This window comes from Homalodisca vitripennis, chromosome 4, assembly GCF_021130785.1.
Source record: "Homalodisca vitripennis isolate AUS2020 chromosome 4, UT_GWSS_2.1, whole genome shotgun sequence".
Lineage (NCBI taxonomy): Eukaryota > Metazoa > Arthropoda > Insecta > Hemiptera > Cicadellidae > Homalodisca > Homalodisca vitripennis.
The window spans coordinates 66,695,612-66,711,435 of NC_060210.1; the positions used below are offsets into that span (position 1 = coordinate 66,695,612).

Consider the following 15,824-nt stretch of genomic DNA (forward strand, 5'->3'; position numbering starts at 1 on the left):
ATAAGTAAACTGTTCTAGCCATTTCCTTGTTCAGGTTTTCAGTTTTAATTGTAAATTTAGAAGACAGGCGTGTATTTCGAGAATACTCATTAAATACATATCTGTACAGATTTTTATGAATATATAATAAGCAGCACAGTGCATATAGTTGATTGAAAGTAAATATATTACATTACTCAAAAATATGTGTTACCCTGTAAAATTTTCTTAGATGATGAATATTTCTAATTACAAATCGTTGAATCATAATAACATTTTTCCGGATAGTACTGTATGTACCTCCATAGTGGATAATACCATATCGCATTGTTCCCTCAAACCATGAAAAATAAAGTTGCTTAAGATGCTCCGGTCTGAGAAATTCCCTCATATGATACAAGGCATAGTTCATTTTACTTAACCTTGTAGTTAAATCCAATGAAAAACAATCCCATTTTAAATTTCTATCGATAATTCCCAAGATACTTTATTCTTATGACTTTATTCTCGACTATTTATATTCTTATGCATTTACAGTCATATATATACATTGATGATTATGACAAAAAAGTTCATATTCATTCTGAAGATTGCTACAAGTTTTAGTTCTATCGAAAAAAAGAATACATTTTGATTTGTTGGTATTTACCAATAGTTTATGTTCTATTAACCAGTTTGATATAGACTTTAAGTCACTACTTACTAGTTTTTTCAAAATGTTTTTATTATAGGAGGAGCAAACTAGACCAGTATCATCCGCATAAGCAAAAATTTTAGAATTTAATTTTAGTTTCAATAATTCATTTATATAAATGATGAACATAAGAGGTCCCAGTACTCCACCCTGAGCCACCCCAAATCTCAGTTGTAAAACATTACTAACATGACTACCTATCTTTACAACTTGACTTCTATTTTTACAAAATGAGGTTAACCATTCCCCGGCCCTACCTCCTATCCCATATAACTTTAACTGTCTTAACAATAAGTCAATATCCACCAGGTCGAAGGCCTTCTGAAAATTTAGATAAATTGCAATTGTATATTTACTTTTATCAACAGATTCAGCGATATATTGTATATGTTTCTCAATCGCCATATCCGTACCTTTGTTTGGTAGGAAGCCAAATGGATTTTGTGAAATTAATGAACTATTGATGAAATAATTTAACAATTGAGTTTTTATTAAGCTTTCAAATATCTTTGCTAAGGTATTAATCAAAGAGATAGGCCTATATGAGGACATTTCCCTGCTGTCAACCCCCTTAAAAATAGGAACAACACAAGCAATTTTTAATTGTTCCGGGAATACTCCTTGATCTATAGATTTAGATGAGATCTTGCGACCAACTAGAGGGTTAGGACCTGAACTCTAACGAACAGCAGAGCAGATAAACTAATAAAGCTGGAACCACCTGACTGCCAATCTCCAGCCTGGAAGATTCCTAAGATTTTACTCCCTAAAGCGGAAGCCTCTGAGTCGTGACCGTTCAGCTGGTCTTGCACCCCCCACGCCTACAGGAACATAATCGTCGTGGAAGGAACAAGTACTTTAAACAAGCGAGTATTAGCAACTGCCAGTCACGAGGTTATAACGATACTGAAAATCCTCTATATACTCTATCTCCCTTTCTTTGCAATGTGTATGACCGTGATTCTCTCCATATTCTTCCCTCTTTTGCATTCCCCTCCTTCCCAACAAAAGTTAAATAAATGGCAACACTTAGATTGATTTACAGTATGTCATATCAGGGAAGGAACATAACGAGATCAGATGATACACAATTGTTTAAAAGTTACAGGTGTTATTGCGATTTCAAGAATAAAATATTTTTTAAATATTCTTTTGCACCTATCCCGTAACCTCTTCAGAAGGGAAATTCCCACCTTGGTACTCCTGGAAACTACTTTTTATCAAATCGACAGAAGTAGCACGGCTGTTGGATCACTTGTTATAAGAATTGCATTCTTCCTCTGTAAAGATCCACGGAGTGCTTGAAAGACGTAAGCAGCCACTTCTTGTTAACCTCAGATTCATTAGTTATTTATTTATTATTATCCATTTAGTTATCAATTTGATGACTAAACGCGCGGTAATTCGACCTCTAGCTCCAGAGGTCTTCTTCTAAAACTTTAAGCTTCACACTGTTATAAGTGCCATTGCTCTTGGTGTCCATTTTCCCTGGTATATATCGAAACCGTTAAAAAAGAAGATTTGGTTTCTGTTTCGGTTCATTCGGTTTCGAAAGTCAAGACGCCTCATGATTTAATAGAGCAAATATCGTGTTTCGTCATGAGTCGTCACGGTAATAAGAACAGCTATATATTGTCTGCTTATTTCACGAACATTATGAGCGTATATAAGTCACCTGAGGGTTAGTGTATCCATTATATCCCGCTCGGCGTGCATCTATCCTTGCAGCAGTCCAGTAAAAACGCCTACTTGTTTCTTCTGTCAGTATGTCCAATTCATATAAATGTATTGAAAACACCAGCGACGAGAGAAAATACTTCGTATTGCTTAGAAGCGTGTACCATATGTTACAATATGTTTATAATGACGTAAATTATTTTAAATAATACGTTTGATTTTACTGTAAAAACGTGGCTAACGACACACAGGGCTTACGTCGGGAATATTTTACTAAGTCCCGTCCCGCTCCTTGTACATAGCATGTCAGTAAATTATGAATTTAAAGCAAATTTAGGAAAACATTCAATGCAGAAATCATTTTTATCGATAGTCTTATACACTGCACGAGACATGTATTTTTAACAATATTATTGACTAACATAACGGTGAAATGAATATTCATGCCTATATTTTCATAGTAAGCGTAAAATAAAATTCAGTTATATCTGACCACTGTAAACACTTTATTTAATGCCACATTTTACTGACGTTGTCAAGTTTTTTAGTCCATGCACCGAAAACTATTTTTCGGTTTTCCGCTAGAATATAACAACGGTTTCGGTTTCGGTTTTCTAGAGGTTATAACAAACTAATTAAAGCGTGTTTCTATTGAGTGAGTTGCGTATATCTGAAAATAACTATTTTAGTATTAGTTGATGAAAAGTTTATTTGACTAGTGGTCTTGAATTGCAATAAATTTTTAAAACTTTGGTGTCCATTCACACTTTAATTGGCCTTTATATTAATACCCAACAAACAACGTTAATACAAAAGAGATGTCGGGAATTCAACAAGTTCCAATTCATATAAATTAAATATAATGGCTTTTTAGTTACTAAAATTTCAAATGTTTCTTCAGAATATAAGTGTGACCTGGCCTTTGAACCACTGGTGGACGTAGATCATGATGATTACCGATCCCAATACATCATGTGCTAAAAGATATTTTTAGCCCAGACCTTCGAGGGTATGAACTAATGCACCATTCGACAGTTCTAGTAAATTAAACTCTTTTAGCTGACCTCTAAATTTCAGTGTAAATGAGAGAGGAAAGCCATATGCAGTTATAAATAAATTACAAACAGAGTGGAAGTTAACAACAACTGGTGGGCGATTGTTCAAACTCTGCCATGTTACTGGCAGTAAATATCCGATAACAAATAGTGTTTTCACGATTTTATTTAACAATGTATCATTTTATAATTCCACACAAGATAATAGTTGTAATATATATGTCTTATCGCGTAAGTATTATAAAAACCTTTCATCTTTAAAAACGGTTCTGTTTTTTATATAACTACATAATTTATTGCTTTTCATATTTATAATCTGAATTAGTACTCTGACTCTGAGATTTACCAAAAAGTTGCTAATAATTAAAAACTATTTGGTTCGTAGTTGGACTTGAAGGACACTTATTTTTATAAGAATGTCAAACATTTTACTCCAAATTATAAAACTAAAATGAAAAAAATAAATGTAATTTCATAACTCTACTGAACGAACTAAACTGCCATACACGAGTAACAGATAACAGTAAATATTTCATAACACACAGATATATTTGGTATCATAGAAAAATGTTTATTGTTGGGTCATGTATTCAGTAGCAACATTATACCATTAAATACAACTAATTTATTGGTAATTTAAATATATTATTATTAAAACATTATGTTATGCAGCCTAGGGATGATTTAAATACTTAATAGATAGTTTCACATTTACTTTACTGTTCTATCAATAAATACATTGTTTTAACTATAATAAACTATTGTGGAAGCTTAAAATTGAGTATTTTATATAATTTTATTGTATTGACTTACTTTATATTTGTGTCTATGTCTCTTTCAATCCATACCATTTCCATTAAAGAATATTATTTAATTAAAACTATTTCTAAAAATGGAATAAGTGCGGTAGTTTATGTAAAGGGTTATTCACTTAAATTTACACCTTTGAGCTTGTTAATTTTTAAAATTATTATGGTGAATTATACTACAATACTTATTTATATAGGTTAATGATTTTTATTTAGTATCATTACATTATTTAATTTGTAAATTTACTAATCTGACTATAATTTATGTTGAAATTTTCTCATTAGCTTTCATTAGTATTGAGTAATTCGATCATATTTTTCTAATTTGATTGTGTTATCTAACTCGTGCACAATGTGATAATTTAGTACGGCATATTTATTTATTATTATATGACTAGTGATATAATGTGATAATGGATATTGAATTATTTTAGATTCATTTACAAGACGTCGTGTTCCTAGTTGCGTAATTTACGAACACAACAATATTTAGTAATTAAACTATACAAGTAAACAGGGAAAGTTATTTAAAACGCTCAGCCCATTTCTTTTTTAACTCATTACCACGATTTTGTTATAAAAGTAAAGATTTGATAGATTAGATTGTCACATAAATAAGATACACTGAAACTACGACAAAGCTACGAGAACTAACAGAATTGTCCAACTGCAACTTAGTAACTGGGACTCTCTATTCTAGATGCTTTGCTGGCCAGAAATTCGAATTCACTCATGCTAACGTAATAGAATGAATGGAGTTTCGTACAGACGTACAAATACCACTGGTAGGGTACTTATGTATAATACCACAAAAAGAATGGTAAGTTGCCCAAGTATTGTAATACAGTCATATAAAGTCAGTATTAAACACTATTGAAATAAAAACTGTTGGTAAAATTTGAGATTAGAGAATAGTTATTATATATTTACAATTGTTACATTTGCTTAATCCTCTCACTGTTTGAAAACTTATCGAACAAGAAGATTGTATTACGATTATGGCGATACTGGAAATTTTTTCAAGCTAGATCTACTGTTACATTTATTATAAAATTTGACTAATGAAACAGAAAATAATTTGTACCTTCCTAGTATTTCTAGTACAACACATGCCTGGTTACACTAATACGTCCTGAGTGAGCTGTGGAAGGAAAAAAAATCCGATTCCTCTTTAACACAAATGCATGCATATTATTTCAATAACGATACGTATTAATCTACTTTAATCCGTTATTAAATCGTTAAAGTTACCTACAGCAGCAAAATTGAGTATGTTTATGACAGAATTTCTAAATTATAGCACAAGATTTAATTACAAGTGGCTAGCTCCAACATTTCAACAAATTCCAAGAAACTGTGGAAATATTGTTTTACCAAAACAATATTTCTGTAACAAAATTTGAACTTTATTTGACTGCAAGTAACAAAGTAACTCAAGTCCTTTTCCTCAGGTTTCCACATTAATTAATTAAAAACAATCTCCACCGTACACTATTTCAAATTGTCATATTTTAAGTTTTTCTTTCTGTGAATTGAAAAAATCCCCTAAAGGGCAAGATAATAGATTAAAATTAATTATTTATATAAAGAAAATCAATAATTTATGTAATATTACTTTATTTCGGGAAATGAGAGTTTAATTTTTTCTTACAATTGGAAGTTTTATAAATACGCTGCACAAAGTGGACGTTTTCTTGATGAACCCCTGTGTTAGTATAAACTTAGGTGTGCAACTGATTTGTTGAAAGGTTCCTAAGTATTTCCTAAAAATATCAAAAACGCTAAAATATTTGTAGTCGACTTTAAGTATTTTACTAGTCATTCCTTTTGAGGGAAATCATTCACAAAAACCTAAAAAATATCCGTTAGATTAGCATGGGTACTATGTGCATATGCATTTTTCACTATTTAATTAATAAAGAACGGAAGTACGGATGCATGTTAATAAAATAAATTCTGAGAAATGGCAGCTAAATTTTGTTACACTTGGCAAACATGGTGAAATTTATTTTTCTTATTTTCATAAAACCGAATTATTGTTTAATTGCTATAAATACAAAACCATGTATTAAAATTTGAGTTATTTTAAGAACTATTTCTGATGAACCCTCAACTACAATTTTACAAATATTATTTTAGGGGAATTAGAAATTACATAAACAATTTACCTAGGATCCTTACTGAGTTTTGTCCGTAATAAAGGTAAGAGTAGTGTAGTAAAAATAAAAAATCAGCGTCTTAGCCATTAACGAGAATGTAGGAATCTCTTTTATAAGTTTAATCTTTAAATTAAATAAGCTACTAACATCTATAGTCAGGATAATGCACACACTCTTAGTCTAGAGCAGGTTTGCTGCATAAGAAGTCACTTAAACTACTGAAAACACAGGTCAAGGGGACCTACCATAATTTTGAAACCTCGATCAGTATAACATCCATTTAACTCACATAGTGAAAAACATTAAATGAAATTTATATTTTATGAACAAATTTGAAGGAAATATCTAATTAAATTTAACTTTATTTCAGTACAAAATATTTGATTATTTTATTTATTTCTGACTCCCATATGCGCTAGATAAAACAACCCTTCTCCAGATTAAACTTGATTATATTCAGGAGCGATATGTAGTGATAAAGGGCAATGAAGAATTTACAGAATTATTTCCGGGATAAACCTACATTGTCTCTCTTTAATAAGCATATTTTCACTCGTGTCAAAGATTTAATGACATAAGTGGATTTATAATAACGACATTCACCTGAAAGTCCATTCACTATCCTGCAAAAATATTACTATCCCTTAATTCTTCTTTTGGAATCAAGGTACATAGAATATTCTTCAAACCTTAACTTTCTAGTAATTTTCTTATAATAGAAAACACTATCTACTCTGATCTACCATCTGGTGTTAATTCTCTCAGGTTATGAAAGTTACACTTATATTCTCATCACGAATTTTATACCAATATTTTCCTTTTAACGAAGCTGTTTCAAACGTGAAGTTTGAATACAACAACTTAACGTTTTTAGGAATGAATGAACTGATTATCCCTTACATATCTTCTTTCCGTCACATATACAATCTTTTACTTGCATAATTGTATGTTTTAGATTCCATGTCTTGTTTAGAAGACATGGTTGGCAAGTTAGAAGAGTGTCAAAGATCAACGTGATGTTTATTTATACCCCTACTTCACTTCCGGCTGATTTGCACAGTTTGTTAAAACAATGGATACAGAAAACACCAATGATCGCTTATACCTTTGCTGTGCCATGGGTAACCAGGAGCGGCACATTACTAACATAAAATGTTGAAATATTAGGTCAAAGGGTTTCTGAATAGGTCTAGTTTACTTCGGAGGTTGACTGTGCTGTAGGTGAGGTTTCCTCACTGTTGTAAGTTATACAAGAATAAAAACAAAGCAGTAACTCTCCTCCGCTTGTTTTGTTTGGAAAAGGCTGGAATACATTTACTTTCAATGTGACGACTGAGATATATAGCTCCCGTCATCCTCATGTCGGATGTAACGTATGAGGCAACCTCTACCCACAACCTCACGTATCCTGAAGATCTCGTCGGAAGGAGCGTAAAAGCGCTTTTAGGAGAAATATACAAAGGGCATGTCTGCTTCTATTCTCAAGCAAAAACTATATTCATTATTTTAAGCACGGGCCATCGTTAATTTTTCCGTGCTTAAAATAATGAATATAAACGATGGCCCTAATTAAACTAAGGGGGTTTGTAACCGAAGTAAAACGCTTTGCTTTGTAAAAATTCGGGGAGAGCTCTTTACTATTTTAAAAACTTACACCACTTACGGGACCTTATATTGTTCCCTTGCCAATAAGGCAATAAGGTATGACTATTAACTTAACAAGTAAATTAAATGTTTCTTGACAGAACCTTTACTTATCCAGTATAATAAGTCCTATTCAAATGTATCTCTCAAAGAAAATTTAGTTATATCACTATTAAACTGGCAACCCACACACATAGACCAATCCGTCTCCACAAAGCGCCTGTTATTTCGGTGTGGTCTATATATTGAATAAGTTTACAGTATAATGTTAGCTCTATTGTTCTCTTTGTGTAGTACTTTAGCGAGGAACTCGAAAGAAATCATTCAACTTTTCAGTTACAGTTGTATTCATGCTGATATTCTGACAATTTATATTTAAGTGAGAAAAGCGATGTCTAACATGTTGACACCAAAGAGGGTCTGTCTCCCCCAACACACCAGTTACGTTCTCATAAAGAGAAGAAAGTATCTTTTCATGGAACTACTCAGAACTTTTCATGGCTGTACGTATTTCAGTCTAAACGTTCAGTATTTGTTTTATAGAACAAACTAATGACAGACTTTGGATGTGCCCCAGAAGAACAATATAATCTAGACAGTAACATATGGGGTATCAATGATGTATGGCTTCAATAAACATCAGCCTCAATATGAAAAATTCATTTGATTTCCAGATGGAAACAAGATAAATATGCTGTAAGCCACGCAATTTCAGTTAAATTTATCTTGCAACGCACTATTGTATAACACTTTATTGGTTATACTAGTTCTAGATAATGCCATTATTAATTATGTATGCCCTGTAAATATTTACCATTATTTAATGAGGAAATGTTGCAAACAATAATTTTATTTATTACCGTTGGCTGAAACGGTGTCAAGGCCAGGATGGACCTTGCCAGCTGTCCCACCATAGTATTCAATTTTGAGGCAATCTACAGCATAAAGATAGATTTCTATAGTCAGATCTATTAAAGTCTCATGATAGCTACCTTAGGCAACAATACGCGTGCATTTTGATTTGTGAATGAATGTCTTTGGTTGAACTAATTAACTAAATACAGTATATCTACAGTGCAAAAACTAAAACCGATTATTACTTAAAACCTTTACACATATCTATTTTTAAATTACAGTTGTTTGATTTAGGCTTAGACGAAATCCTACTTGGACATAACCATTATTCAAGAAATTTATCAGGTTTATTTCAGTTATAAATAATATACGTAAAACATGTTGTATTCAAATCAATAAATCAAAGGCTATCCGTGTTATACGTCCAAATGGTTGTCATTATTTTCATACAAGTTGAAATGTGGACAAACGTGAATTGCATAAACCAAAGTAACGAAGAAGTGGTTTAACATTTAATGACAAGCAATTACGCTTGAGGTGTGACCCGACTGAGTTCATTAACACTCACCCGTCGTGAATTTTAAACAATTTCACCGCAATCGAGAAATGCTTTTATAAAAACGATGTTTTGTAAAATAAAAAAAAATAGGTAGAGGTATAAATTTTGTTAGATAAAGCGTTAAAATCGAACAAGCCTTGTAAATGGAATGATACTCACATTAAATGTATGAATATGAGAAACGTAAATAATTACACATTTTCTAATTCCAGTCCTAAATATACAAACACTAACAGTATTTATAAATACAAATAATTATTCAGTTGAAACTTTATTATTAAACCTTTATTTACAATTTCATTTAATACTCAACATACGAAAACGACCGTTTTTGTACATATATTTTAAAAGTTATTAATTTATAGCAAGATGTAATAATTTAAATTTAAATTCGAGTTCCATTCCAAAATAAAGTGAAAGTTTTTTGAGTGATAAGTGATGAGTGACAGAGTGATAAGTTTCTTCCTTGTGATTTCAAATTTACTACCATAAAATTTTAGGTTTTTGGTGAATCGTTAAAAATAAAAAAGGAAACTTAGTTATTTAAACTTCTTCTTGAACAGAATATACCTATTCTATGAAAATTTTGTAAGCATTTTCCACTCAGAATAACTTATATAAAAATAATATTTCGATGTATGTCCTTCGGTTGCGTAAACCTTCTAAGTGTCTCCCTTATTGAGCGACCATACTGTAATCTTTAGGCTTTCTTTCTATGAAAAGAATTCATTCTTTGGTGAGGGAAGATTTTTAGTTATGGAGTAATTATAAAAACATAAATTATTATTTAAGGGTATATATTAACAGATTTTCTTTAAAAGTATCACTTTAGCACATTTTTACCTTGATAAAAAATTATATATTTTTCCAAGAAATGTATGGTTAGCTAAGAATAAATAAATTACGTTCAGGGAAAATGCCAGACTGAGTCCTTTTTCTGTTGTATCTACCGATATTAATTAAGAAATTTATATAAGGAGTTTTTAAAAGATTTACTATTTTGTCTGTCTTAACTGAATTTTGGGAATACCTATTGCATGGTTATTTCCAGCCGAATACAAAACATTAGTGATTGTATGTTTTACTGTTAAATCATAGACATGAGTCTTAAAGTCTTCAACTTGACTATTTACATTGATATCCGTAGCCATAAAAATCAATTTTTAAAAGCATGTTGTATTATTTGACATTAAACATAACTTTTCACATTATCAAAGTTTATTTCCTATAGAACGTTGATGTCCAGTGCAATCAATATTATATGAGGTGTATCAATTCTAGTCTCAAATCTGTAAGTATTTTAATAACAATTTAAAAATATATCTGTGAATACCATTTTCATAAATATTATTTTATACCTACTAAAAATGTCATATCACCGCTCTATTCTAATAAGCCAAGATAGAAAATTGTAGCTCAGCGTTCGGAGATCAGTTAAAAGTTAAACGATGTTGCTTAGAAACAGTAGTTATTTGCTGTTATTAATGACAAAGTGGCGTTGTTCTGGTGAGACAGGATAGAGAAGGGTAGTTCAGTGTTCCGAGGCCAGTTCAAAGTTAAACGATGCTGCTTAGACACAGTGGTTATTTGCTGTTATTAATGACAAAGTGGCGTCGTTCTGGTTAGACAGGATAGAGAAGGGTAGTTCAGTGTTCGGAGGTCAGTTAAAAGTTAAACAATGTTGCTTAGAAACAGTGGTTATTTGCTGTTATTAATGACAAAGTGGCGTCGTTCTGGTTAGACAGGATAGAGAAGGGTAGTTCAGCGTTCCGAGACCAGTTCAAAGTTAAACGATGATGCTTGCTTAGACACAATGGTTATTTGCTGTTATTAATAACAAAGTGGCGTCGTTCTGGTTAGACAGGATAGAGAAGGGTAGTTCAGTGTTCCGAGGCCAGTTCAAAGTTAAACGATGCTGCTTAGACACAGTGGTTATTTGCTGTTATTAATGACAAAGTGGCATCGTTCTGGTTAGACAGGATAGAGAAGGGTAGTTCAGTGTTCCGAAGCCAGTTCAAAGTTAAACGATACTGCTTAGACACAGTGGTTATTTGCTGTTATTAATGACATAGTGGCGTCGTTCTGGTTAGACAGGATAGAGAAGGGTAGTTCAGCGTTCCGAGACCAGTTCAAAGTTAAACGATGATGCTTGCTTAGACACAGTGGTTATTTGCTGTTATTAATGACAAAGTGGCGTCGTTCTGGTTAGACAGGACAGAGAAGGGTAGTTCAGTGTTCCGAGGCCAGTTCAAAGTTAAACGATGCTGCTTAGACACAGTGGTTATTTACTGTTATTAATGACAAAGTGGCGTCGTTCTGGTTAGACAAGATAGAGAAGGGTAGCTCAGCGTTCCGAGACCAGTTCAAAGTTAAACGATGCTGCTTAGACACAGTGGTTATTTGCTGTTATTATTGACAAACCATCTCCATTCTGAGAGACAAAATGGAGAAGGGTAACTCAGTGTCCTGAACCAATTTATTAGTTATTAAATGGCATTGCTTAGACAATGAGAACTTTTTACAAAAAACAATGAGAAAAAAATTAAAATAAATTTTCAGCAATAATATTACAGTTCCATATAAAATGTTGTTTGTTACCCCTAGACGTTTATTAAAGTACATTTCTGTACAGGTCCAGCTACAGGTTTTTGTACAAAAAGTCTTTTATAATTTCTCAAAAGACGAAATAATGTAAGAATTAGAATCTTACTCGTGGCGGGAGATGAGTAAGGTGCAAAAACCCGATGCTGACAATCAATGTTGTTAAGGAAGGTTTCGAGGAGAGTATGTGCTTCACGACCTGAACTCAGCATCGAAAAGGAAAAGGTCATAGAAAAGTGCTTATAAGGTAGTCCTATGCATAACGAAATAAAATAAATGTAGTGGTTCAGTTTGAAATTACCAGTAATTTTAATTTGGCTAAGGTTATACAACGGTGCAAAGTATTGTAACCAAAAGAAGCCCAGTTACTCTCTGTTTTACTACCGTAAAACAAGTCCATGATTATGAGTGAAATTAAAACAACATTATGAGATAAAATTTGTTAGGATGAATGTTGTCCAGATTATCTTTGCAGCTTGGCTAATTGTTTAATATATGAGATATCAATTAAGATACAAAATAGTATAACGGATTTACTTACTCTAAAACACTGTGAAGCTGCTATATTATAGATAAAACGTAACTTACAGCAATAAACGAATGATGAAGGGTTATAAACCGATAATTTTGAGGTCTAAGGATTTGGGAAGGTAGAGAGTGATCTATATGGTTTTTGTATAAGTGCATAAGGATGTTATATTGAAAAAAGTGAACCAATAAATCTTAGAGATTTTTTACACCCAAAACCAACTTTTGAATTTGTTATACAAGCCTCTAGAGCAATTACCTCTTAAGACGAAATGGTCTCTTAAATTTTCTTCGTTCTTCGAACGTATGTTCAGTAGTTATCTACGGTCTACTTGATTATTACTTCAAGATCTCAATGAAACACAAATTCAGGCTCCACCGTTCCTCTGTAAAACTTCCATCGTCAGAATCATGCAACTTCTATGATCTTTATCACAATATCTTTATCGATATTGCTGCCGTCTATTCGGTTTTGTATTGCTGGCTATTTACTGAAAATCTCTATTCGGGTTATGTCCTTTAACAGTAAATCTGCTCAAGATTAGTTATTTATTATTAGGGGAGAGCGGGGCAAGTTGATACGTGGGCAAGTTGATACAGATGTGACTGTGAGCTAACGCGCATGCGCAGGGCGGACATGAGTCAGTAGAGGCTGTTGTTTACCGAGACGCAGTGCCACACGGCGTCCAGCTGTCAACAGAGTACTCTACGTGTTTTTATTGTTGAAATTGTGTTTTCATGAGTAGAAAGTAATTGTTGGCTAGTGTGTTTGAGTTGGCGTACCAGCAAGAGGATAATATTCAGGAAGTTCACTGTTAGCACAGTTAAACACCTGTTTCTTGGTAAGAATTCCATGATAGTTTCATATTTCTGGACTTTATATTTTAGAGACTTAAGTTAGACTTAAGAGACAATTGTTCAATGGGGCAAGTTGATACGCGTAGCTGGGGCAAATTAATACAGTGTATCAACGTACCCCAATATTGTAAAAATTAGAGTTTTGTCTTTTCTTACAGAAACATGGTGCGGAATTATACCAGGAAGACAGATCGAGGGAAAGTCCCGGATGAGAGCTTTGAAAAAGCCTATGAAGCTGTCAAGACCAAAACCATGTCTTTGCGGGAAGCAGCTGTAGCCTTTGAGATCTACAAAATGACATTGTTTAGATTTATAAGAAAAAAAGATGAATCGCAAGGTCAAACCGTTACAATGGGGTATGCCAAACCGAGACAAATTTTTCCAGACCAATTAGAATCTCAACTCGAAGAGTATATAATACACTCTTCAAAAATCTACTACGGACTTACACCACAAAACATCAAAGTTTTAGCTTACGAACTTGCTATGGCTTATAGGAATATCATTACATTACCTGATTCATGGATTAACCATAAAATGGCTACAAAGGACTGGTTTAGCTTATTTATGAAAAGACACCCTAGACTATCAATCAGGGAGCCTGAGGCTACGAGCCTTAGTCGCGCTACCAGTTTTAATAAAGTCAATGTTGATCTATTTTTTGACAATTTGAAGAGTACTTTAGATAAATACAAAATTGAACCTAAGGATATTTGGAATATTGACGAGACCGGTGTGCAAACAGTTCAGAGGCCAAACAAAATCGTAGCTCAGAAAGGAGTACGCCAAGTAGGGAAAGCTACGTCAGCAGAAAGGGGGCAGACTGTCACTATGGTATTGGCTGTCAGTGCCATCGGCAACTCAGTTCCTCCAATGTTCGTATTCCCAAGAGTATTATTCAAGGATCACTTCATCATTAACGGGCCACCAGGATGTATTGGAACTTCCTACCCATCCGGATGGATCAAATCTGAATCGTTTTTGACGTTCATTAAACATTTTCACGGCCACGTAAGATCTAGCAAGGGCAATCCCTGCTTGTTGGTTTTGGATAACCATGAATCACACTTATCTATTGAAGTGCTCAACTTCTGCAAAGAAAATGGTATCGTCATGTTGTCTTTTCCCCCTGTGGCATGTAACCGCCACGGTGATCGGGTCGGTCAGTGTGCAGGAGCTAAACGGGCGACCTTTGACCGAATATCGGAACGGGCACAATCAGGCCGATTATCGGGGAACGGGTTTGGTCGATAACGCACTTGTGCCAGAGGAGCGAGCGGACGTGTACGCTGACGGACGTTGCAGACTGGACGGGTATCCGTGAGTTGGTCGTAGTTTTAAATTAAGTCTCAAGTGTAATACATATTTTTATTACGATTTAGGTGCCAATAAATTATGTCGGGCTAGGCAGGTTAGACGGGGGATCGTGGGGGTTGTGGGGATCGGGAAATACGGGCAGCATGGTTCGGGTATCGAGGGTCACTCCGTGCTTTAATTTTTAGGGGGATTTAATTATGGGGGAATATTAATATCAAATTCTAAATCAAAGCTGGCTAGAGGAGTGTCCCAGCATAATGACCGATCCGGGCCTTTGGGGGGAATGTAATTTTGGTTTGGTGTTAGAATCACCACGTGGTTGACCACTTCCGGAAAATAGTTTTAAGTATTATGGTAATTATCTGAATACGTCTCACCCCCCACACTTCCCACCGCCTGCAACCGCTTGACAGGTCAGTTTATGGGCCTTTCAAAAGATTTTACTTCGCTTCAGTCGACGACTGGATGGTCAACAATGCAGGGAAAACTGTAACAATCTACGACATTCCTGGCATAGTAAAGATGGCACTCCCTAGAGCAATAAATCCTACAAATATTATATCTGGATTTCAAGCAACAGGAATCGCGCCATACAACAGAGATGTGTTTACTGAGGATGACTTCTTGTCCAGCGCAGTCACGGATAGAGAGGTGACTTCACAAGGCAGCACTGTCAAGACTTCTCAAACTGGGACAAGCAACGCTGATGGTCTACACTCCAAAGTGAACCGAACTGAGACTACAACTGCAGTTCCATCTACAAATAAGGATGTTTCTGTAGGCGTATTCACTGTAAGCCCTCAAGAAAGCCGCCCCTACCCTAAAGCTGGAGAGCGAAAAAATATCAAAAAAGGGAGGAAATCTTTAAAATCCGCTATCCTTACTAGCACACCAGTTAAGGAGAGGCTGGAAGTGGAAGCCAAAAAAAAGGAAGCTAAAATGGTAGCCAAGTCAGAAAACGCCAAAAAAAGACTTTTTAAAATGATAGAGAGTCAGACTAAGGAGAAGAACAAGGTAAAGAAACAGAAATGCGTCCCAAAGAATAAAATGAAGGTTGAATCAGAGTCGGAGGAAGAGAACGACGCCCTG

General features: G+C 33.9%; 1 protein-coding gene across 1 annotated transcript; it reads left to right on the top strand.

Moving 5' to 3' along the window:
• Nucleotides 1-14,249: 14,249 nt before the first annotated feature.
• LOC124361051 lies at nucleotides 14,250-14,672 on the top strand. Its single transcript, XM_046815088.1, has one exon. The coding sequence runs from the start codon at nucleotides 14,250-14,252 to the stop codon at nucleotides 14,670-14,672; it is 423 nt and encodes a 140-aa protein (XP_046671044.1).
• Nucleotides 14,673-15,824: the final 1,152 nt, after the last annotated feature.